This window comes from Pinus tabuliformis, chromosome 2_2, assembly GCF_031772625.1.
Source record: "Pinus tabuliformis cultivar Carrire ecotype Pingquan chromosome 2_2, CPIR1, whole genome shotgun sequence".
In the NCBI taxonomy this organism is placed as follows: Eukaryota; Viridiplantae; Streptophyta; class Pinopsida; order Pinales; family Pinaceae; genus Pinus; species Pinus tabuliformis.
Genome location: NC_142300.1, coordinates 958705542 through 958728407, shown reverse-complemented (window position 1 = coordinate 958728407; position 22866 = coordinate 958705542). Strand labels below are relative to the sequence as shown.

General features: G+C 40.7%; 1 protein-coding gene across 2 annotated transcripts in view; it reads left to right on the top strand.

Annotated features, from left to right (window-relative positions):
• The first annotated feature begins 19867 nt into the window (after positions 1-19867).
• The window catches only part of LOC149196398 (uncharacterized), a 395336-nt gene continuing 392337 nt past the window's right edge, over positions 19868-22866 (top strand). Inside the window, exon 1 of one of the 2 annotated variants that reach the window (XM_089405545.1) lies at positions 19868-20238. In XM_089405545.1, coding sequence (XP_089261671.1) covers positions 20118-20238 — 121 coding nt within the window. In that variant the 5' untranslated portion in view covers positions 19868-20117. The remainder of the gene's footprint in view (positions 20239-22866) is intronic. The other variant, XM_089405544.1, reaches the window with a different exon arrangement.

Genomic DNA, 22866 nt, shown 5'->3' with positions numbered 1-22866 from the left:
TTGTGAATATGATCATTTCAAATAATATATTTGGCTGAAGGAATCATGAATATCAGATTCATCTCTTAATAGTCAGGTCCTGGTTTTTCTTATGAATTTTATATTGCAAATCTTCCCCTTCATCGCACCTAAAATCCTCTTAAGTAATAATGAACGCATAAGTTTTTGCGTGAATAAAATTGTTTTTCGTTCACTATGTCCTGACTGGTCTCCTATGTCTGTTGTGCTGACATCCCATGTTACAAGAAAATGGTTTGTCACATTCGACATGTGAGCTAGTTGATTCTATTGCATCCGCAGAACTGAATTAATTATAAACTGGGAATTTGATGCCTTAATCAGCCCATCTCATCATTATTCTGTCTTTGATGAATGTCATTCATTTTATCATTTTCCCACCAGTATATCCAATTACGTTTGTTTTACACCCTTTGATGTTTATGGTTTAATATCTCACTATCTGGGTACTTGGCAAGCAGTCGAGGTACTTCTGCACTCGCTGATGATTTTGTCAAATCCTAACTGTCTTGACATGCCTTTTGAATATGATTAGATCTATTTTCCCTCACAATATTCTAATCATAGTCCCGTGCTCCTGATTCAAAATTCATATTTTCAAATATTTTTGTGTTTTCAAGAGGTTTCCATGAATTTTACGATCCATTCGTTCAATGGTTGGAACAATCTTACCTAGAAAGCTCCGTCATAAATAACAAGTTTCTATCTGTCCTCACACTTGCTAAGGAGTTTGGTGCAGATGGAGACACATTCGCGGGAAGCTTCTGAGGTTTGTTGAATGTTGGTTCTTGTTGAAAAGGTAAGAATATAAATTGGTTAGAAGTGGTGGCTATGGCCTATCTTTTTGTTGACAGGCAAGACCTTAAATTTTTTGTGCAAGCTATTCAAGTTCTTATCTTTCATATTGCACATTGTTTTATATTTATTTTAATCAGCCGCATATTTTTGATTGAAGGTCAGGAACAATTATGGTGGATACATTGGAAATTTCATTATACGTGACCTCGACCTTCTAGCAGGTTAGGTTAGGAGTAGTTCTAACTGCATTTTAGTTTACCTGCACATCCATTGTGCATTTGTTTCTTGTAGTTTGTCTTGTGTTTTTTGGTTTTGGTTTCACGTCATGTTTCACTATAGCCTTTTTCTATCTTGTTTTCTGGTTTTGTTTCCTTGTTGTGTTGTCTTTCGTTTCATATTGTGAGGTTGTGCATAAAGATGATTTGTTGGCTCAAAGGGAATGTGGAAAAATAGAAAAAAAAATTCTAACACTACAACATTTAACAACTCTCTGTGCTTCTTCCTTCTCTTAGTTACATCTTTTTGTCGATGATGTTCCCACAGAAAACATAATCCTTGCGTTAAAAAGCCTTGTGTTGAATCATGACCTCCATGTCTATTCTACAAACCTCATCCTTGCACTCGAGTTTTATGTTTCGTCTTTTAGGTTGATCCAATCAAGTAGAGAAGGAAAAGGGGAAAATCCAAACGAGAAAACCATTATCAGAGGTGTTGTATATGCTTCTCTGAAGGGAAAAACTCTTCTTCTCTCAATAATTCGGGATCCCTCTTCTGCCCAGGAAATAAATAATTGTTGATGCACAATCCTATATAAAATAATAAAGGCAAAATAAGAGAAAGGATTCTTGCGTAGAGAGGTGAAGCAAGCAACTCCGTAGGGATATTGTCCAAGCTCGCTGGCAGCGGAGCAATGTTTGTGTTCATGAAGTGACTCCGCTGGGGTACTGTTCAGGTCTGCTCGCAGCGGAGCAATAGTAGAGATGAAAAACTATACTCTGAATATCTAAAGCTCACAAACTTCATTACCCTATCCTTATTCAAAACATTATGCGATTGTTGATCTTATGTTTTTGTTTAACCAACTAAAGGAATGAAGGGGACTATGTATATGCATGGGGTAAGTGGGGAAGCCATAATAATCTCAACAATGAAGCAATAATTCCTAAAGGACTAGACCCTGCATGAAATAATTCGCCAAGGCAAAGAAAATGGAGTACTACCAGTTTTGTCGCTACAAAAAAAACCCTCCAAAATTTTGCATACACTCGAATTCTGGAGACTACTATAAATCTTGCAATCAGTCGTTTTGTAGTCACTTCTTGGTCAGTTGATGCTTTTGAGCTCCTTTCTTGAATTAGAAGAGTGGAAGTCACTTTCTCACACATTCTCAGTCTGTAACAAGTGCGTGAGAGAATTATTTTATGCAATCTCGAACAAGCATAACAAGACCCATCAAGATTGCGCATGTGCTTTGTCGAATCCATGTCAACAGTCAGTGCACACTAAAACAACCATTTCTCACATTCTAGTTGCGTTTGTACTTCAATTTCGGTGAGTTTTGCAAATTGTCACTTTTGCGCACCTTTGTTTTCATGAGTGTTGTTTTCATATTTTCAGTTATCGCTTTCGCTTTCTTTCACTCTAATTAGTGTTTTTTTCATGTTATCTTTTCTTTGGCATGTGTTACTTTCATTGTCGTTCACACATCACAAGAGTCGTTCACATTTTAGCACTTGTCATTTTTCGCAAATAGCCGTCTCATAATGGATATATGCTTGTTCTGGTGGTTTCATTGGGTTATCTTCATGTGAATGAGTTGTTCTAACCATGTAAACTTCAGTTTCATTCATTCCCAAATTTTTAATCATTGTCGCTGTTACACAGTAATTTGTCACCATTGGTCGCCGTCCCTGTTACCCCTTTCTTGTACTTTGGAGGACTCATTCCGGATCTGTGAGCAGTGACATAACTTAAAAACACTTGCATTATGTTCCCCTAAGTATGGACTTCATGTGCCCTGAAGACACCTCTTGCAAAATATCCTTGAAAAGTGCCCTTTTTCCATTAGCGCAAGTCCATAGTGTACTACCCGCGCCAATGAGGGAGGTCCTCAAAAGAAGGCGCGCCCATTGGCACTCTGTCTTAGAGTAACACCTGCGCCAACCGAGTTTGGAAAAGATTTTTAACAAACGCGCGCCCGGATGTTTTTTCCCTTCAAGTCATGAAGTCTTTTGAGGATAAAGCTAATCTTCTAGATGTCGAGATTCATCATCTATTCCTTACATCTATCCACAACGACTTTTTGGAGATAACGCCAATCCATAATGGGTGTCTTGATGCATTGTATCTTCCTCCCCTTCTCCATCTATAAAAGTCTTTCCTCATGCATTTGACAAGCTAGTTTTTTGAGTAGTGGTGATAGTGCTAGTAGTGATAACGCTTGTCTTGAGTGATGGTAAGAGTCTTGGGGCATAGGGAGGTTATGCTGCCAGAAGTCTGAGCTGTGTATTCATAATCAAAGAGAGAGAAAGGTCTATTGCAAGACATATGTAGCTGCTCGCCCATCCAGAGGAGAGATTCAACGTCAGAACTTTGGTTGTATTTTTCTCTGTTGATTATTCATTAATAAACGACTATCGTTATGGTTCTGATATTATTGTTCATTATGATAATGTTTGATCTATGTCTTTTTTGACCGATATATAGTTGTATTTAGTGGATTTTATGCTTGTATTCGCTTCGTTCTTTGCATGTGCAGGTATCCATTCGCGGAGATCGTGAGGATCGTGACCTGCCGGAGTAAGGGAACGAGAGTATCAACTCGTCTACGAAACTAGCGTTAGACTCCAGGTTGGTTCTCATAATCCACTTTCAATTTGCAACTAGGAACTTGCATGGTAGCGTTAATTGGTTGTTGCTAGACCCATTTTGGGCTAGTGGGATCGCCTCTGTCCGCAGAGGGGATTTACCTCTCCACAACGGATTTTTGGAGATAACGCCAATCCATAATGGGTGTCTTGATGCATTGTATCTTCCTCCCCTTCTCCATCTATAAAAGTCTGTCCTCGTGCATTTGACAAGCTAGTTTTTTTAGTAGTGGTGATAGTGCTAGTAGTGATAACGCTTGTCTTGAGTGATAGTAAGAGTCTTGGGGCATAGGGAGGTTATGCTGCCAGAAGTCTGAGTTGTGTATTCATAATCAAAAAGAGAGAAAGGTCTATTCCAAGACCTCTTACCTGCTCCAGACGGCGGCTCGATTGCTTTCCTGGATTGATCACAATCGACGGTTGAAGTTTGCACCCAAAACCCTCCAATGGTAAACTCACAAGGTGAAAAGTAAAAAAGTGAATTTTTTTTTTTACCATTTCGATATTTTATAGCATTTTTTGACCTAAAATGCATTAAAATATCATTTTTTGGGTATTTTTGAATCAAAATGGGTTTTACGCTGTTTTTGGTATGATGACAGGGTTGGTGCAACTCAAGCGACGAAACGAGTTCCTTTTTTCTACTTTTTCAAGCTCGGTAAAACATGTGAAAAGGTTACTTTGAGGTCCGCTGTTTGTTCTTTTCTGACCGTTTAAAGACGAAAAGATTGCCGAGTTACTCCTCTTGACTCGTTAAACATTAATAAGAGGCGGTCGTTTTAAGTTCTTTTTGTTGACCGTTAAAACATAAAAAGATTACCGGGTTTTTGTCGTTTCAAACTCGTTAATGGTTACGAAACGACGTGATTTTGATCGCTTTTTTACTTTTTCAGGTCGAAATCACTATTTATGAAAAGTACTCCTCGATCGTAATGGTCGGGCGGTTCTTTCGAGCATTGTTTTATACTTTTTCGGGCTCGAGAGACACAACATTACGAAAAAGGACACCCTTGGAGTTTCTTTTTCTGCTGTCTTTTCAAACTCTCTAAACATGAAAAGACGCCGAGTTCTTCCTTTGTCAGACTCGTTAAAACCTGATGACATCAGATTCCGTCAAAATAAAGTCTCACAAGCATATGCTATCCCCATCAAGCTTGTTAAAAATAACTGGGGTACTCGCCAGAAATGGCGGGGAAAAATGGAACCATAATTATTGTCGTGTCGGCAGTATGTCGCTCTTGAACATGGCACTTGTCTGCTTTCGTGTCTGGGTGGGGATATCTCATCTCATTTTTCACTTGCCTCCGTGGATTTGGGTAACCCTGTTTGACCTCTCATCTGCTCATTGCCTCGTCACCATGACCTCTGATCCATTGATGTCAAATACTGCCAATTCCGCTGTCGTGCCGCCGATATGTTCAAGAGAAGTTGACCTCTGCAGAAAAACAACCTCCCTCTGATAGCTCACATAATCTTGATTCACAACATTATCTTTCTGTCTCGTGTCGATGATGTGGGAAACATCATGGCCCACCTTCGATCAAGGTCACTTCCCTGTCGACTTCAGCTCATTATCCAAGAAGCTGACCTAGAGACTCCCTTCCGGTGCCTTGGAGCCTGCATGCCTCAATGGCAGGTTCTTCGTGTTCGACGTGAGGTTTTCATCATTGGCCTCTGATTGAATGATTCTACGGGTGTTTGACGCAAGATCACTAATTCGCACGCCGTAGATTGTACCTATAGTACCTTGAGGGCCATTGTCATTATTGGTGGTACCTCTCGCGTCTGTTAACAGTTTTCATTATTGACTGGTAATCAGATGATGTTCATGCATGTTCGACTTCAGCTCATATATTCGCATGCTTGAACTTGTACTTTTGTTCGGGTCGAGATGGAGCGCAAGACCTTGGATTTTGTCTGTTGTAATCCAGGTGCAATTCTTGTTACATGACTCATTCACTGGATGGCTGCGACCATACCTGAGTCTATTCATTGATCCTAACCAGATGGCTGCGCCCATACTATGGATCTAGATTATTATGTACTCTCTTATGGATGGCTGCGACCATACCACATGTATCATGTACTTGAGCTATCAGTTGTATCTCTCGATGCAGATTCTCGGCGGCAGCTACATGTGTTCTTGTAAAGCATTTCACCCCTCTCTCTCTCTCGGGCCTCATGCCTTAGGGGGCATCTGTTACACAGTAATTTGTCACAATTGGTCGCCGTCCCTATTACCCCTTTCCTGTACTTTGGAGGACTCATTCCGGGACCTGTGAGCAATGACATAACTTAAAAACACTTGCATTATGTTCCCCTAAGTATGGACTTCATGTGCCTTGAAGACACCTCCTGCAAAATATCCCTAAAAAGTGCCCTTTTTCCATTAGCGCGGGTCCACAGTGTACTACCCGCGCCAATGAGGGAGATCCTTAAAAGAAGGCGCGCCCAGTCTTAGAGTAACACCTGCGCCAACCGAGTTTGGAAAAGATTTTTAACAAACGCGCGCCCAGATGTTTTTTCCCTTCAAGTCATGAAGTCTTTTGAGGATAAAGCTAATCTTCTAGATGTCGAGATTCATCATCTATTCCTTACATCTATCCACAACGACTTTTTGGAGATAACGCCAAAACATAATGGGTGTCTTGATGCATTGTATCTTCCTCCCCTTCTCCATCTATAAAACTCTGTCCTCATGCATTTGACAAGCTAGTTTTTTGAGTAGTGGTGATAGTGCTAGTAGTGATAACGCTTGTCTTGAGTGATAGTAAGAGTCTTGGGGCATAGGGAGGTTATGCTGCCAGAAGTCTGAGTTGTGTATTCATAATCAGAGAGAGAGAAAGGTCTATTGCAAGACATATGTAGTTGCTCGCCCAGCCAGAGGAGAGATTCAATGTCAGAACTTTGGTTGTATTTTTCTCAGTTGATTATTCATTAATAAACGACTATCGTTATGGTTCTGATCTTATTGTTCATTATGATAATGTTTGATCTATGTCTTTTCTGACCGATATATAGTTGTATTTAGTGGATTTTATGCTTGTATTCGCTTCGTTCTTTGCATGTGCAGGTATCCATTCGCGGAGATCATGAGGATTGTGACCTGCTGGAGTAAGGGAACGAGAGTATCAACTCGTCTACGACACTAGCGTTGGACTCCAGGTTGGTTCTCATAATCCACTTTCAATTTGCAACTAGGAACTTGCATGGTAGCGTTAATTGGTTGTTGCTAGACCCATTTTGGGCTAGTGGGATCGCCTCTGTCCGCAGAGGGGATTTACCTCTCCACAGTGGCTTTTTGGAGATAACGCCAATCCATAATGGGTGTCTTGATGCATTGTATCTTCCTCCCCTTCTCCATCTATAAAAGTCTGTCCTCATGCATTTGACAAGCTAGTTTTTTGAGTAGTGGTGATAGTGCTAGTAGTGATAACGCTTGTCTTGAGTGATAGTAAGAGTCTTGGGGCATAGGGAGGTTATGCTGCCAGAAGTCTGAGCTGTGTATTCATAATCAAAAAGAGAGAAAGGTCTATTCCAAGACCTCTTACCTGCTCCAGACGGTGGCTCGATTGCTTTCCTGGATTGATCACAATTGACGGTTGAAGTTTGCACCCAAAACCCTCCAATGGTAAACTCACAACGTGAAAAGTAAAAAGTGAATTTGTTTTTTACCATTTCGCTATTTTATAGCATTTTTTGACCTAAAATGCATTAAAAATATTATTTTTTGGGTATTTTTGAATCAAAATGGGTTTTACGCTGTTTTTGGTATGATGACAGGTGTTGGTGCAACTCAAGCGACGAAACGAGTTCCTTTTTTCTACTTTTTCAAGCTCGGTAAAACATGTGAAAAGGTTACTTTGAGGTCCGCTTTCAGTTCTTTTCTGACCGTTTAAAGACAAAAAGATTGCCGAGTTACTCCTTTTGACTCGTTAAACGTTAATAAGAGGTGGTCGTTTTAAGTTCTTTTTGTTGACCGTTAAAACATAAAAAGATTACCGAGTTTTTGTCGTTTCAAACTCGTTAATGGTTACGAAATGACGTGATTTTGATCGCTTTTTTACTTTTTCAGGTCGAAATCACTATTTATGAAAAGTACTCCTCGATCGTAATGGTCGGGCGGTTCTTTCGAGCATTGTTTTATACTTTTTCGTGCTCGAGAGACACAACTTTACGAAAAAGGACACCCTTGGAGTTTCCTTTTCTGCTGTCTTTTCAAACTCTCTAAACATGAAAAGACGCCGAGTTCTTCCTTTGTCAGACTCGTTAAAACCTGATGACATCGGATTCCGTCAAAATGACGCCTCACAAGCATATGCTATCCCCATCAAGCTTGTTAAAAATAACTGGGGTACTCGCCAGAAATGGCGGGGAAAAATGGAACCATAATTATTGTCGTGTCGGCAGTATGTCGCTCTTGAACATGGCACTTGTCTGCTTTCGTGTCTGGGTGGGGATATCTCATCTCATTTTTCACTTGCCTCCGTGGATTTGGGTAACCCTGTTTGACCTCTCATCTGCTCATTGCCTTGTCACCATGACCTCTGATCCATTGATGTCAAATACTGCCAATTCCGCTGTTGTGCCTTCGATATGTTCAAGAGAAGTTGACCTCTGCAGAAAAACAACCTCCCTCTGATAGCTCACATAATCCTGATTCACAACATTATCTTTCTGTCTCGTGTCGATGATGTGGGAAACATCATGTCCCACCTTCGATCAAGGTCACTTCCCTGTCGACTTCAGCTCATTATCCAGGAAGCTGATCTAGAGACTCCCTTCCGGTGCCTTGGAGCCTGCATGCCTAAATGGCAGGTTCTTCGTGTTCGACGTGAGGTTTTCATCATTGGCCTCCGATCGAATGATTCTACGGGTGTTCGACGCCATATCACTAATTCGCACGCCGTAGATTGTACCTATAGTACCTTGAGGGCCATTGTCATTATTGGTGGTACCTCTCGCGTCTGTTAACAATTTTCATTATTGACTGGTAATCAGAAAATGTTCATGCATGTTCGACTTCAGCTCATATATTCGCATGCTTGAACTTGTACTTTTGTTCGGGTCGAGATGGAGCGCAAGACCTTGGATTTTGTCTGTTGTAATCCAGGCGTGATTCTTGTTACATGACTCATTCACTGGATGGCTGCGACCATACCTGAGTCTATTCATTGATCCTAACCAGATCGCTACGCCCATACTATGGATCTAGATTATTATGTACTCTCTTATGGATGGCTGCGACCATACCACATGTATCATGTACTTGAGCTATCAGTTGTATCTCTCGATGCAGATTCTCGGCGGCAGCTACATGTGTTCTTGTAAAACATTTCACCCCTCTCTCTCTCTCGGGCCTCATGCTTTAGGGGGCATCTGTTACACAGTAATTTGTCACCATTGGTCGCCGTCCCTGTTACCCCTTTCCTGTACTTTGGAGGACTCATTTCGGGACCTGTGAGCAGTGACATAACTTAAAAACACTTGCATTATGTTCCCCTAAGTATGGACTTCATGTGCCCTGAAGACACCTCCTGCAAAATATCCCTAAAAAGTGCCCTTTTTCCATTAGCGTGGGTCCACAGTGTACTACCTGCGCCAATGAGGGAGATCCTTAAAAGAAGGCGTGCCCATTGGCGCTCTGTCTTAGAGTAACACCCGCGCCAACCGAGTTTGGAAAAGATTTTTAACAAACGCGCGCCGGATGTTTTTTCCCTTCAAGTCATGAAGTCTTTTGAGGATAAAGCTAATCTTCTAGATGTCGAGATTCATCATCTATTCCTTACATCTATCCACAGCGGCTTTTTGGAGATAACGCCAATCCATAATGGGTGTCTTGATGCATTGTATCTTCCTCCCCTTCTCCAGTTTTTTGAGTAGTGGTGATAGTGCTAGTAGTGATAACGCTTGTCTTGAGTGATAGTAAGAGTCTTGGGGCATAGGGAGGTTATGCTGCCAGAAGTCTGAGCTGTGTATTCATAATCAAAGAGAGAGAAAGGTCTATTGCAAGACATATGTAGTTGCTCGTCCAGCTAGAGGAGAGATTCAACGTCAGAACTTTGGTTGTATTTTTCTCTGTTGATTATTCATTAATAAACGACTATCGTTGTGGTTCTGATCTTATTGTTCATTATGATAATGTTTGATCTATGTCTTTTCTGACCGATATATAGTTGTATTTAGTGGATTTTATGCTTGTATTCGCTTCGTTCTTTGCATGTGCAGGTATCCATTCGCGGAGATCGTGAGGATCGTGACCTGCCGGAGCAAGGGAACGAGAGTATCAACTCATCTACGACACTAGCGTTGGACTCCAGGTTGGTTCTCATAATCCACTTTCAATTTGCAACTAGGAACTTGCATGGTAGCGTTAATTGGTTGTTGCTAGACCCATTTTGGGCTAGTGGGATCGCCTCTGTCCGCAGAGGGGATTTACCTCTCCACCTGATTCTATTCATTGATCCTAACCAGATGGCTGCGCCCATACTATGGATCTAGATTATTATGTACTCTCTTATGGATGGCTGCGACCATACCACATGTATCATGTACTTGAGCTATCAGTTGTATCTCTCGATGCAGATTCTCGGCGACAGCTACATGTGTTCTTGTAAAGCATTTCACCCCTCTCTCTCTCTCAGGCCTCATGCTTTAGGGGGCATCTGTTACACAGTAATTTGTCACCATTGGTCGCCGTCCCCGTTACCCCTTTCCTGTACTTTGGAGGACTCATTCCGGGACCTGTGAGCAGTGACATAACTTAAAAACACTTGCATTATGTTCCCCTAAGTATGGACTTCATGTGCCCTGAAGGCACCTCCTGCAAAATATCCCTGAAAAGTGCCATTTTTCCATTAGCGCGGGTCCATAGTGTACTACCCGCGCCAATGAGGGAGATCCTCAAAAGAAGGCGCGCCCATTGGCGCTCTGTCTTAGAGTAACACCTGCACCAACCGAGTTTGGAAAAGATTTTTAACAAACGCGCGCCCGGATGTTTTTTCCCTTCAAGTCATGAAGTCTTTTGAGGAGCCAAATTGTTGGAGAAGTAAATCCCCTCTGCGGACAGAGGCTATCCCACTAGCCCAAAATGGGTCTAGCAACAACCAATTAACGCTACCATGCATGTTCCTAGTTGCAAATTGAAAGTGGATTATGAGAACCAACCTGGAGTCCAACGCTAGTGTCGTAGACGAGTTGATACTCTCGTTCCCTTGCTCCGGCAGGTCACGATCCTCACGATCTCCGCGAATGGATACCTGCACATGCAAAGAACGAAGCGAATACAAGCATAAAATCCACTAAATACAACTATATATCAGTCAGAAAAGACATAGATCAAACATTATCATAATGAACAATAAGATCGGAACCATAACGATAGTCGTTTATTAATGAATAATCAACAGAGAAAAATACAACCAAAGTTCTGACGTTGAATCTCTCCTCTGGCTAGGCGAGCAGCTACATATGTCTTGCAATAGACCTTTCTCTCTCTTTGATTATGAATACACAGCTCAGACTTCTGGCAGCATAACCTCCCTATGCCCCAAGACTCTTACTATCACTCAAGACAAGCGTTATCACTACTAGCACTATCACCACTACTCAAAAAACTAGCTTGTCAAATGCATGAGGATAGACTTTTATAGATGGAGAAGGGGAGGAAGATACAATGCATCAAGACACCCATTATGGATTGGCGTTATCTCCAAAAAGCCATTGTGGATAGATGTAAGGAATAGATGATGAATCTTGACATCTAGAAGATTAGCTTTATCCTCAAAAGACTTCATGACTAGAAGGGAAAAAACATCTGGGCGTGCGTTTGTTAAAAATCTTTTCCAAACTCGGTTGGCGTGGGTGTTACTCTAAGACAAAGCGCCAATGGGCACGCCTTCTTTTGAGGATCTCCCTCATTGGTGCGGGTAGTACACTGTGGACCCGCGCTAATGGAAAAAGGGCACTTTTCAGGGATATTTTGCAGGAGGTGTCTTCAGGGCACATGAAGTCCATACTTAGGGGAACATAATGCAAGTGTTTTTAAGTTATGTCACTGCTCACAGGTCCCGGAATGAGTCCTCCAAAGTACGGGAAAGGGGTAATAGGGACGGTGACCAATGGTGACAAATTACTGTGTAACAGTCGCACAAGTGTCATCACAAAGTGTACCTTTAGTGTTGCACTTGTCGTAAAGTTGTCACATTGAGGGAAATATGTTGTTAACGTGTTATGTATGATCTATTTTGTTGCGTCGTCAAAGTATTTCAAGTGTTTCAATCAAGGGGAGTTTATTGACATCAAGGCTTGGTTGTATGCTTTCTCCTTTATTCTATTAACATATACAATTGTTGGTTCACTTTCCATAAATGTGTGTGTTAATGCATCATTTATCTTAATGCTCCTTGATCTGTTAAGTAGGTTACTTTTGATTATGCTATTTGTACTTGTATGCTTTGTTGTGAATGAGTTTTCTTCATGTGAATGAGTTGTTCTAACCATGTAAACGTCAGTTTCATTCATTCTCAAATTTTTAATCATTGTCGCACAAGTGTCATCACAAAGTGTACCTTTAGTGTTGCACTTGTCGTAAAGTCGTCGCAAAGTTGTCGCATTGAGGGAAATATGTTGTTAACGTGTTATGTATGATCTATTTTGTTGCGTCGTCAAAGTATTTCAAGTGTTTCAATCAAGGGGAGCTTATTGAAATCAAGGCTTGGTTGTATGCTTTCTCCTTTATTCTATTAACATATACAATTGTTGGTTCACTTTCCATAAATGTGTGTGTTAATGCATCATTTATCTTAATGCTCCTTGATCTGTTAAGTAGGTTACTTTTGATTATGCTATTTGTACTTGTATGCTTTGTTGTGAATGAGTTATCTTCATGTGAATGAGTTGTTCTAACCATGTAAACGTCAGTTTCATTCATTCCCAAATTTTTAATTATTGTCGCACAAGTGTCATCACAAAGTGTGCCTTTAGTGTTGCACTTGTCGTAAAGTCGTTGCAAAGTTGTCGCATTGAGGGAAATATGTTGTTAACGTGTTATGTATGATCTATTTTGTTGCGTCGTCAAAGTATTTCAAGTGTTTCAATCAGGGGGAGCTTATTGACATCAAGGCTTGGTTGTATGCTTTCTCCTTTATTCTATTAACATATACAATTTTTGGTTCACTTTCCATAAATGTGTGTGTTAATGCATCATTTATCTTAATGCTCCTTGATCTATTAAGTAGGTTACTTTTGATTATGCTATTTGTACTTGTATGCTTTGTTGTGTCTTGATCTCTTGTGCAGGCATTCAAACGCTGTGAGTAGTAGGACTGAGCCTGTGGCGCAAGCGATTCGAGGTCTTCAACAAAGGAGGACGTTATAGCATCAGAATGAGGTAGGCCATCTTCCTGGGGAAGCTATAACTCTTTCCATCCATTCCTTCAATCAGATTCTATGATGAGTTTGACCAACCGTTCGTTTCTTGGCCTGTTTGTATCACTGTAGCTATTTTTACTCACTGGTTGTTACTTGAGGACACCCAGTTTGTTCTGGTCTTGAAGATTTTTTATTTTTCCCTATTTTTCTCACCCATCACGTGTTTCGCTTCAACAGTCACACTGTCATCGCTGCTTTTTTTAATTACAATCGCGCTAATATTCCTTGCATCACCCTTTTACCTATAACAGTTGCGTTGATCCCAGAGAATGGAAGAAAATTAGGGTTTCTTCTTGTTTTCAATGTTTTTGGCCTCTGTCAATGATTTTCCAGTGTGTCTACAATGTATTGTCTTGGTTATTATGCTTGTTTGATTGCAATTGTCTCTTGACTTTGTTAATGTGTGTTTGAGGCTTCGTTGCTTTCTAGGGTTTCTGGGGCTTCTAGGTCACCCTCCACTCATTTTTTGGTTTGCTTTATTGAGATTGATTGCTTCCATTCATGATTCTCTTGCAATCAAGACATCTTTTTCAAGTTACTTTTGGTTCATTGATGTGAAGTTGTCTTCATTAGTGTCGAGTCATATTGATTCTTTGAGGATTGCTTTAGTTCCATTATCAAGCATAGATTACAAATTTTTGCTTTGGTTGGATTGAAAGAGAGTACTTGTTTTCATTCTTATGTTTCGAAAAGAAAAAGTGAAAGATTTCGTCATTTAAGTATTTTTGAGACATTTTTTGCATTTAAAACCATAAAGTGAAACAAATTTTCATCTTCATTGAGTTAGATTGCATTTTTCCTTTGCTCATTGCTTTAGTTTGCATTGATTGAATCAAAGTGAAAGAAAATCATTAGTGCATCTTAGTGAAAGGAAAGTGATTTTCATTTCTCATAGGATTGCATCTTGGTATTGCATTTGTTAGTGAAATGAAAGATTAGATTTTGTTTTTACATTTTGCATTGGAAAGAATTGTGTTGATGCATTATTTGGTTGTCTCTCTTTCTTCGTTAGTTTAGCCTTCATCGAATGAAAAGGTTTCATTTTTATCATTTAGTTGCATTATAATAATACAGGTGACATCGTTGAGCCATCAAATTGAAACTTAAGCCAAGATAAATTGAAAAATTACCTCAATTAACCTAAGGAGCATTTATCACTTAACGCAAATATCTAGAGGTCTAAGCTAGAGACGTGTTTCAACGTCTTTAAACATAGAAATTGTCGTTAACTGCCTGCAGTGTATCCCGCGGGTGAAATCCCATCCCAATATGAAGTATATAGAAGGTTCTCCAGTACTTTTAGGTATATAGGAGGCACTTTAGTATGATAAGTATGTAGGGATGCTCTCATCGAATGGTTTTGCATTAGACAATGCTAGCACATACTTGTGCTCCCGATACCATCAAGTATATATTGGGAGACCCCATTAAGTTGTTATACTTTAGCCACAAGTAACTGAGTCAGATGCCTTGTAAACATGATACATCGAGCATAGCATTCGGGGATATCAGTCGTCATATGTCAAGTCCTTGGTTTCAGCTAAGGTGTATATAACGGTTCACAGTTACTTGGTAAACCCTCTTGCTTAGTATTACCCATTTTGATTTATTTGTTGTTTCGTGTCATAAAATCAACTGGAAACTATAACATGTTCAAACCCATGCAGTTGCTTCTTGGCCCCATATTGAGTAATTCCTTGTAAATTTTAATCCCATTTTGATTTATTTATTGTTTCGTGTCATAAAATCAACTGCCAACTATAACATCTTCGAACCCATGCAGTTGCTTCTTGGCCCCATATTGAGCAATTCCTTGTAAATTTTAATTTTAATCAGCCCTCAATGAATCATCTCTTCTTCTTCTTCTCTTGAGAGAGATTCACCGTGGTTGAACGAGTTCAACCCACAGTTCCCCTTCATTATCTGATACTGAAGGGTGGTCATAAGGAGTTCATCTGAAACTTCTGCAGTCACTCGAAGCTCAAGGCTTTGAACTTGGGATTGTCATGAGCATCCAACCCCTTGCTTCTCGTCAACCACCCCCAGATTCTTTGTCACCTCGTGAGTCTAATCTAGAAACCCCTAAGAGTCCACAGAGGTTTGTCTTATACCCTTTGAATCCGTTATTTGATCCTTTTGTGATATCTCCTCAACGTCCTTATAGTTCATATGATTGAACTCGTGTTCCTTTGGAGTTATCTCCTCGTACATCTTAGATTCCTCCTCGCCAGTTGTTTCCACCCATGGACTCAGAAGGTGAGATTCCAACCTCTCCTCGAGGTCCTCCGGAAGTCTCCACTACTCATACTCCTTATGTTGATCAAGAGATTGAATATGACTTTCCTCTTGAAGGCTTTCCTTATACGAGAAGAGTTCCGTCTCAAACACTTCCTGAAAACAGTGGGCCTATGCTTCCACATGGTTATACAACCTTGGCTTAATTAGTTTTAGGAGCTCCCAATGCTTCCTCTTTGCACCAAAATCCTACTTCGTCATCAAATGCTATGCCTACTTCTAGTCCGTTTATTCCTAATACGACCTCTTAGATACTTGTACAAACTGTCGTTACGTCAGTTCCCATTCAACCAATGATTCCTTCGCAACCTTTACCGTCATTTCAACCTTCCATTATCGTACAATCGACTGTTTCAATTCATGCGTCTGTAAGTTCTTCAGTCCCTCCGTCAAGTGGACAAAATGTACCACCGCCTTATTCACAGCCTTGGGGGCATAATCCAAACATTCCTCTTATGTCAGGTGGAACCCATGTGAGTGGATCATAACCTCACATTGTTGGAGTCAATCAACCTTATCCTGGTGGTATTCCTAACCCTGTTGGTTTATCCGGGGCAGGTAATATTCAGTATCAATGACCTCACATGACCTAGATACCACTCCAACAGTCTTATGTTCCATATGGTTCACAAGCACTGCAAAATCCACCCTATATTCCGCAAGCAGGTCCTCATGTGCAACCTGGTCAATCTGTTATTCCTAGTGCATATGGTCAAATCCCATTTGGAACTTATCAATACCCACAGGGAATCGCTCAAGGAACTGTCCAACAACCGCTACAACAGCAATATCAACAACCTTTGCAACAACAAACAAAGTTTGTTCAACAACCTAATCAACCCTTGTATTCGCAAGGCCAACCTTTGCAGCAATAATGTCAACCCCTGCTGCAGTAAGCTCAACCTGTGTACCAACAAGGTCAAACCTTGCAGACACAAGGTCAACCCCTGCAGCAGCGGGACCAATCTCTTGATAATCTCTTCCTTATGATTATTAATGACTTATGGTAGGCCAGTATCAACCCTACCCTGGACAAAATCCACCTTATGGTCAAGGTACCCCTTAGTGGGGGCAAAATCAAATCCCCTATGGTTAAAATCCTCTGCTTTGGGGGCAGAATCCTTACCAACAAGGTTGGAACATGCAGGTTGGGCCTCCCTAGAGGCCTTATATGCCTTTTAATCCGCAATTGCCATTTTTAGCTACATTGGAATCGCCCGATCTTGAGGCTTACTAATGATCCCATTATTCATTCGCCCTACTGGCCTCGAGTTCCTACTAAAATTCCAAGTGATTACCCCAATTTTGAAGGAAAACCTAAAGAGGAGCCTTAAGCCCATGTGATGACATATCATTTATGGTTTTCTTCCAATTCTTACATTGACGATTCTATTTGTCTCCACCTCTTTTAGCGAACCTTGACAGGTGCTGCCGCAAAATGGTATGTCGAGTTGCCTTGAGGTACCTATGCAGACTTTAATTCTTTGGCTATGGCCTTCCTCACGCACTTTGAGTTACCGTTTCGGTATGAAACTGGTACTCATTTTCTTACCTCTCCGATTCAAGATACCGTGACCCATATTTCCGATCATATCCATGAATGGAGACGTCGACGTCACCTCATCAAATTCAAAATTCCTGATGAGTTGTTAACTGAATGGTTCACCAAATCATTCGTAAACAAAATTGCTAAAGATATAGCAATGGGTGGATGTGTTACCGAGGACCAAGCTATTGCCCGTGCCCAGTATTTAGACTTAGTCTATTCCCAATCTGGCATGCTATATGAAATGTTGCCTGATGCTCCAAGACCATCTTCGGATCTGGCATCTTCAAAGTCTCCCGATGTACCACATGTTGATGGTATAATTGGATCAGTGTCTTAGACTTCCACCAAAGCTTCTTCGAAGAAAAACTCTATTTCGGATACTGGTTCTAATTATCCTTCGAAAAATCCATCGAATCCTGGTAAAACCTTCGAGGTCAGTGTCCTCCAGTCTACCATGACAGATAAAGCTTCGAAAGGTAAGAAGAAGGGTAAAGGAAAAGCTAAATTTGATACCCCGAAATAGGATCCTCCCAAGTCATGTGCTGATGATGCCTCTAAACGAAAGCCAAAATATCCCTGCCTCAATTTGTGAGGAAGACCATTATACCAAGGACTGTCCCCGACATGATGAAGTTAGTTGTTTATTGAAAGGGACTTCAACTGTTTTGAAAGAGCCACATGGGACGAGAGCCTCCCCTATGTTCAACACAGCTACAACCGGGCTCTCCACAGATTGACTGGCCACAACCCTTTTCAGGTGGGCTTGGGATTCCAGCCACTATGTCCCATTGATGTGGCCATGCCATTTACAGCTACTCAAGCGAATTCGGCTCATGTCCAGTTTGAAATAGATAAGGCAAACAACTTCATTGAGCACATCCAACATATTTGCCAGCAGGTCCCTGGCATTCTGGAGAAATCAAATGCCAAGTACAAGCAATGACATGATCAACATCAGGTGCCACACAAGTTTCAGGTGGGCGACAAAGTCTGGTTGCATTTGCAAAAGGAACGCCTTACCGGAACCTATCGGAAACTCAGACCACTCCGATATGGTCCTTACACCATTACCAAGGCTGTGGGAGACAATGCATTTGAGCTCTTCATTCCCCCATTCCCTAGCCTGCACCCAGTGTTGAATGTGGACCGCCTTCGACCATACTTTCCACCATTATTAGACACATCCGACATTGACACCCACAGAGTTGAATCTAGATTGCATGGAACAAGCAGTAACTGATCGGATCATGGACGCACAGATCAAGCAGACTTGCCAGTAGAATATCCAACTGTATCGAGTTGTCAAAGCAGGCCAACTCCTTCACGAGGGCAAGTGGCTCACTAGGGACCAAGTTCAAGAGAAGTTTCCTCATCTCATGGAGGAATTCAACAGAATGGGGACCATTGCTTCCCAAGGGGGGAGGAATGATCCAGGTGGATATTGGTGGCCACCTTCCAAGTCCACTTGGACCCCCACCATTGTTTCTTTCAGCTTTTCAGTTTCCTTAATTGTAGCGCAATTTACTATTTTTAGTAGTTTTTCGGGTCCTGAACTTCCAGAGCCATTTTGAGGCCCTAAACGACGTTTTTTTGGGAAAACTGGGAGGGGTCCATGGTCCATGGACCCATGTTCCTCTTCCCAAAGTAGTAGTTCTCGGATAGATCTTTGTAATGAGATATTGTGCGCGTCAAACGGAGATCGTATGCCAAAGTTACAACCCTGGGAAGTTGATGTACCAATTTACCCGAATGGGGTTCACAATTTGGCGTTTCATCTTCTAGGGTTGGGTTTTTGAATGTTTAGGGTTTTCCATTGTTTCTCAACAATAAATAGGCCTTCGAGCCTCATTGTAACACAGTTCGGAGGCATGTAGCCGCCACATCTCTTCTCAGAGATAAGCTACCATCGCCCTAGCTGGTTTACTTCCATTGCCGTTTGTAAGCATATTTCAGTGTTTTACATTAATGAAATGAAGTATTATTTCCGCTGCATCTCTGTGTTTATGGTTATCTCTGTAATTTTTTGCGTTCTTGTTTAAATCTGGACCACGAAGACATATGGGAAGGTAAAGACAGATATAAAGCCCTATGTGGCTATTCTAAGAAAATAACCAGGTTACCTTGATGTTGCAGAAAAACAACGAGGTTACCTTGATGTCGCATAAGGACGAAGGTAAGAATAAAGCCAAGAACAAAGGTAAGAACAAAGCTAATAGATTAAGTAGCTTACCTTGATGTTGTAGAGGTTACCTTGATGTCATAGAGGAACGAAGGTAAGAGGTTGAGTTGAGGTTTCATACGGTGCTCTTACATTGCTCATGTTGCTTGCCATCTCCTCGATTTTTCATAGATAACCTGAGCATATGGCAAAGAACAACAGAGTTAGGATTAAAAAAAGCAGAGCGAGGATTTCCCTAGAAGGGCATGTGCCCAATCTGGGCAATTGGGCGAGCCATGTGTAGCACATGGTTCATGGGATCATAGGCCGCGTGTAGCAGAGGGTTCAAAATCACACAGAGAATAGTGGCAAGAGTCGACGATGCTCGTTAGCAGTCCCAAGAACTAAACTTTTTTGCTTTTAAAAACAAACAATTACACTTTAACAATAAATGTTAATCAAGCTACACTAAACTAATGTTAACATTAATTTATAGTAAAAAAACATATATATATATATATATATATATTCTAAATTTTATATACATATGGGCCTCTCAACCTTGGTAAGAGACCAAATAAGATGTATAATTTTTTCATTAGCTTTACTAAAAGCGTTGTCATCATTTTATATAGAAAAACATATTATAACATTTGCTTTCAAACTTTAGGTTAAATTTTTTGCTGTTGTTTTAATTCGACTAAAACAAATCATTATACCGATTACTCTAGCGCCTGCCTGCGTTTTAATTCGACTAATACAAATTATTATACGGATTACTTTAGTCCCTGCCTGCCTGATGGCAGGGACTAAACTGGCAAAAGCTAATTTCAACGTGAATATATGTCCATGGTGCAACTAAAATAGGGAAATGTTGGGAAACGGGACGTACTTTGAAAAACATTTGGCAATGCAAAGGGTTTTAACAGGGTTCTAGCGGGGAGGAACAAAAGATGCGTTAACAGGGCTCTAGCGGGGAAGAAGAAAATAAGAAGATGCGATGTCTGTGATGTCATGTTGGTTCTTCTCAAGTCGCCTGCCACAATCGAGAAGAACATATCAATTTGTTCGCCTTTCAATCCATTTTCGTGGTTTCAGCTATGGGAATCTCACACACGCAGGTGCCTTGCTGGCTACTCTACATCTCCCTGCATTTTGTTTTCTGAATTTGTCACGCACAGCAGTTCTCATGTCTCTGTACTTAGGATACATGCTTGTAGACGTTTCAATATTAGTGATGAATTTGCTATTTTAGTTGCTTAGTTCTGCTTTGTGTCGGATTCTATCAGTAATAGCTATGGATTTTCGCAGTTTGTTCAATAACAATAGAATCATATGTCAATACCTTCTTGGCTTTGGAAATTACTGTCTTTTAATGTGAATGGTACTTACAATGTTCTGTATCTAATAATTTCTCTTCCCCTCCACACATGTGGCAGTTTCTTTCGAAGATGTGCCCTCGAGCATTAAACTTTTTAAATACAAACTTCAACCCCCATGCCCCATGTGAATGCTACGAACCCACAATAATTGATATTCGAGTTGTCCTCCGCATATCCTTGAAACTGTCAAATAGATTCAACACCAGAACTGTGTACAATGCAGGCTGACATGAGATAAGATCGGATGATCTTATTGATGTTCGCAAGTAACCAAATTGGGTCAATGTGACTAGAGAGTGACGTGGGAGTGCCAATACAGCGTCTAAGTGCTGAAGCAGATACAACTAAAAACATAAGTAGGAAGTAAAGATGAGCTAAACCCAGCGGGTAATCTCTAACAATAACGTAAGATACTACATGATTTGTTGGCATTATGACACAGGTTTGGCACTATGGCATAGGTGTTGTCTTTGATGGCAACTCACTCTGATGACAGATCACAGTTCAAGTTCTCATAATGAAAGAAAAAGATATATACGCAGGTTCCCATTGACCAATCCGCGTACACACGCAGGTCAGATGATCAAAAGACGCGTATGCGTATACACGCACTTTCACGCAAGGCAAAGCGCGTACATGTGGGAGAACCTATTTTTGGTCCGTGGTATTTTGTCTTTGGTATTTGAACCTATGGTTTTGGACCATGGTATCTTGTCCGAAGTGTTGAACCCAAGTATTGGGTCCATGGTATTGATTCTTTATGGTTTTGGACCGTGGTATTGTGTAAGGCCTAAGACTATAAAAGGGGAAGGAGATCATTAGGAAATAACACTCACGGAAGTATTGAATATCTTATGAAAGACAAGATCTAGAACACTGGTCTTTGGGTTGTGGCGCATAGCTGAATCTGAATCAAGGAGGAACCTAAGCGCAAGGAGAAGGATAAGTTGATGGGTCAAAATCCTAAGGTTTAAATATTAGTATCTTTGTGTGATTTTGATATGTTATATTTGGCGCATGACTTGATCTATAAATCTGATAATCTGGGTATAATTGATGTCTGAATATTTGAAATAATGAAGTATCTTTTATAGATCTGTACGCAGGTTCAGCGAAGCAAAAGCGCGTATACACGCTGATTCGGTAATTCAAAATAGCGTATACGCAGGTTGGCCTTGATTAAACAGCGTATGCACGCAGGTTGTACACATTGAAGTAGCGTACGTCCTTTTGAAATATGTTTTAGCTACTTCTGTTTATTGCTGCAGTGTTCTGGCTTCAAAATTGGTGTCTGGTTACTGTTACTGTGTTCTGAGTACAGCTGTCAGAGAAGTGACTATTTGATTCAGTTTTGTTTGGTGAAAAGGAGATTGGTTGTAGCAGAGATTCTTGATGTTATTCATGGATACAGTCTGAAAATTTATGAAACGTGGTCCCTGGAAGAAAGAGAAGGTTGTAGCCTTCTATAGGTCAGCACCTAAGTACTAGTACCTCAACTAGTACAAGAGCTAAGGGGGTTGTAGCCCTGTTCCAGGAGAAGCTGGAGAACGAGAGAAGGGTGTAGCCTTCTGTAGGTAGAAGCTTGCGTACTGGTATAAGTCTGCACCAGTGCAGAAACATTGTAAAAAGAAGTTTCTAGTTAAAAGAAGATAGAGACGAATTGCAGCAGGTGGTTTTCACCCACATTGGGTTTCCACCTTATATCTTGTGTTCTTGTGTGTGATTGTCTTCTGCTCTGTTTTACTGTTCCTGGTTACTGTTTATATGGTTCTGATGCACAGATTAATAATCAACATTTGAAGAATAAATTAATTTATTAGTCTGCAAGGTATACACTGGTTTCCTTATCTGTAGTTGCGTATATACGCAGTTTTCACTAACTGAAGTAGCGTATATGATCTGGTTGTGAAATGAAAAATAATTGACTTGATAATACTGATTCACCCCCCTTCTCAGTACTACATCCAACACGATTATGCAAGAGGAGGAGACAAAAGGAGAACCACTAGACTGCACCAGAAGTAGGAGTAGAGGTGCAGGACGAGCTGTCTCCGTTATCAACGTGAATGTACCAATGCAAAGGCTCAGAAATTTGGTTACCAGCTTAAGATCAGCATGTAGCGCGCAATATTTCAACCCTTTTAGGTTTTCAACACGAGCTACCAAGGAGCACTTTTACATATCATCTTCTTCAAATAGAGTGGGGAAGCTTATACTCATCTATAGTATATATATCTATTTTTCTACTAACCCTTACCCTGCATATCTGAAAGCATAAAGCTCTATAGTTTCTTATACATTAAATGTGGTTATTCTGATCTCTTAACCACTATACAGTATTGACATACTTTGGTATCTTCTTATTAC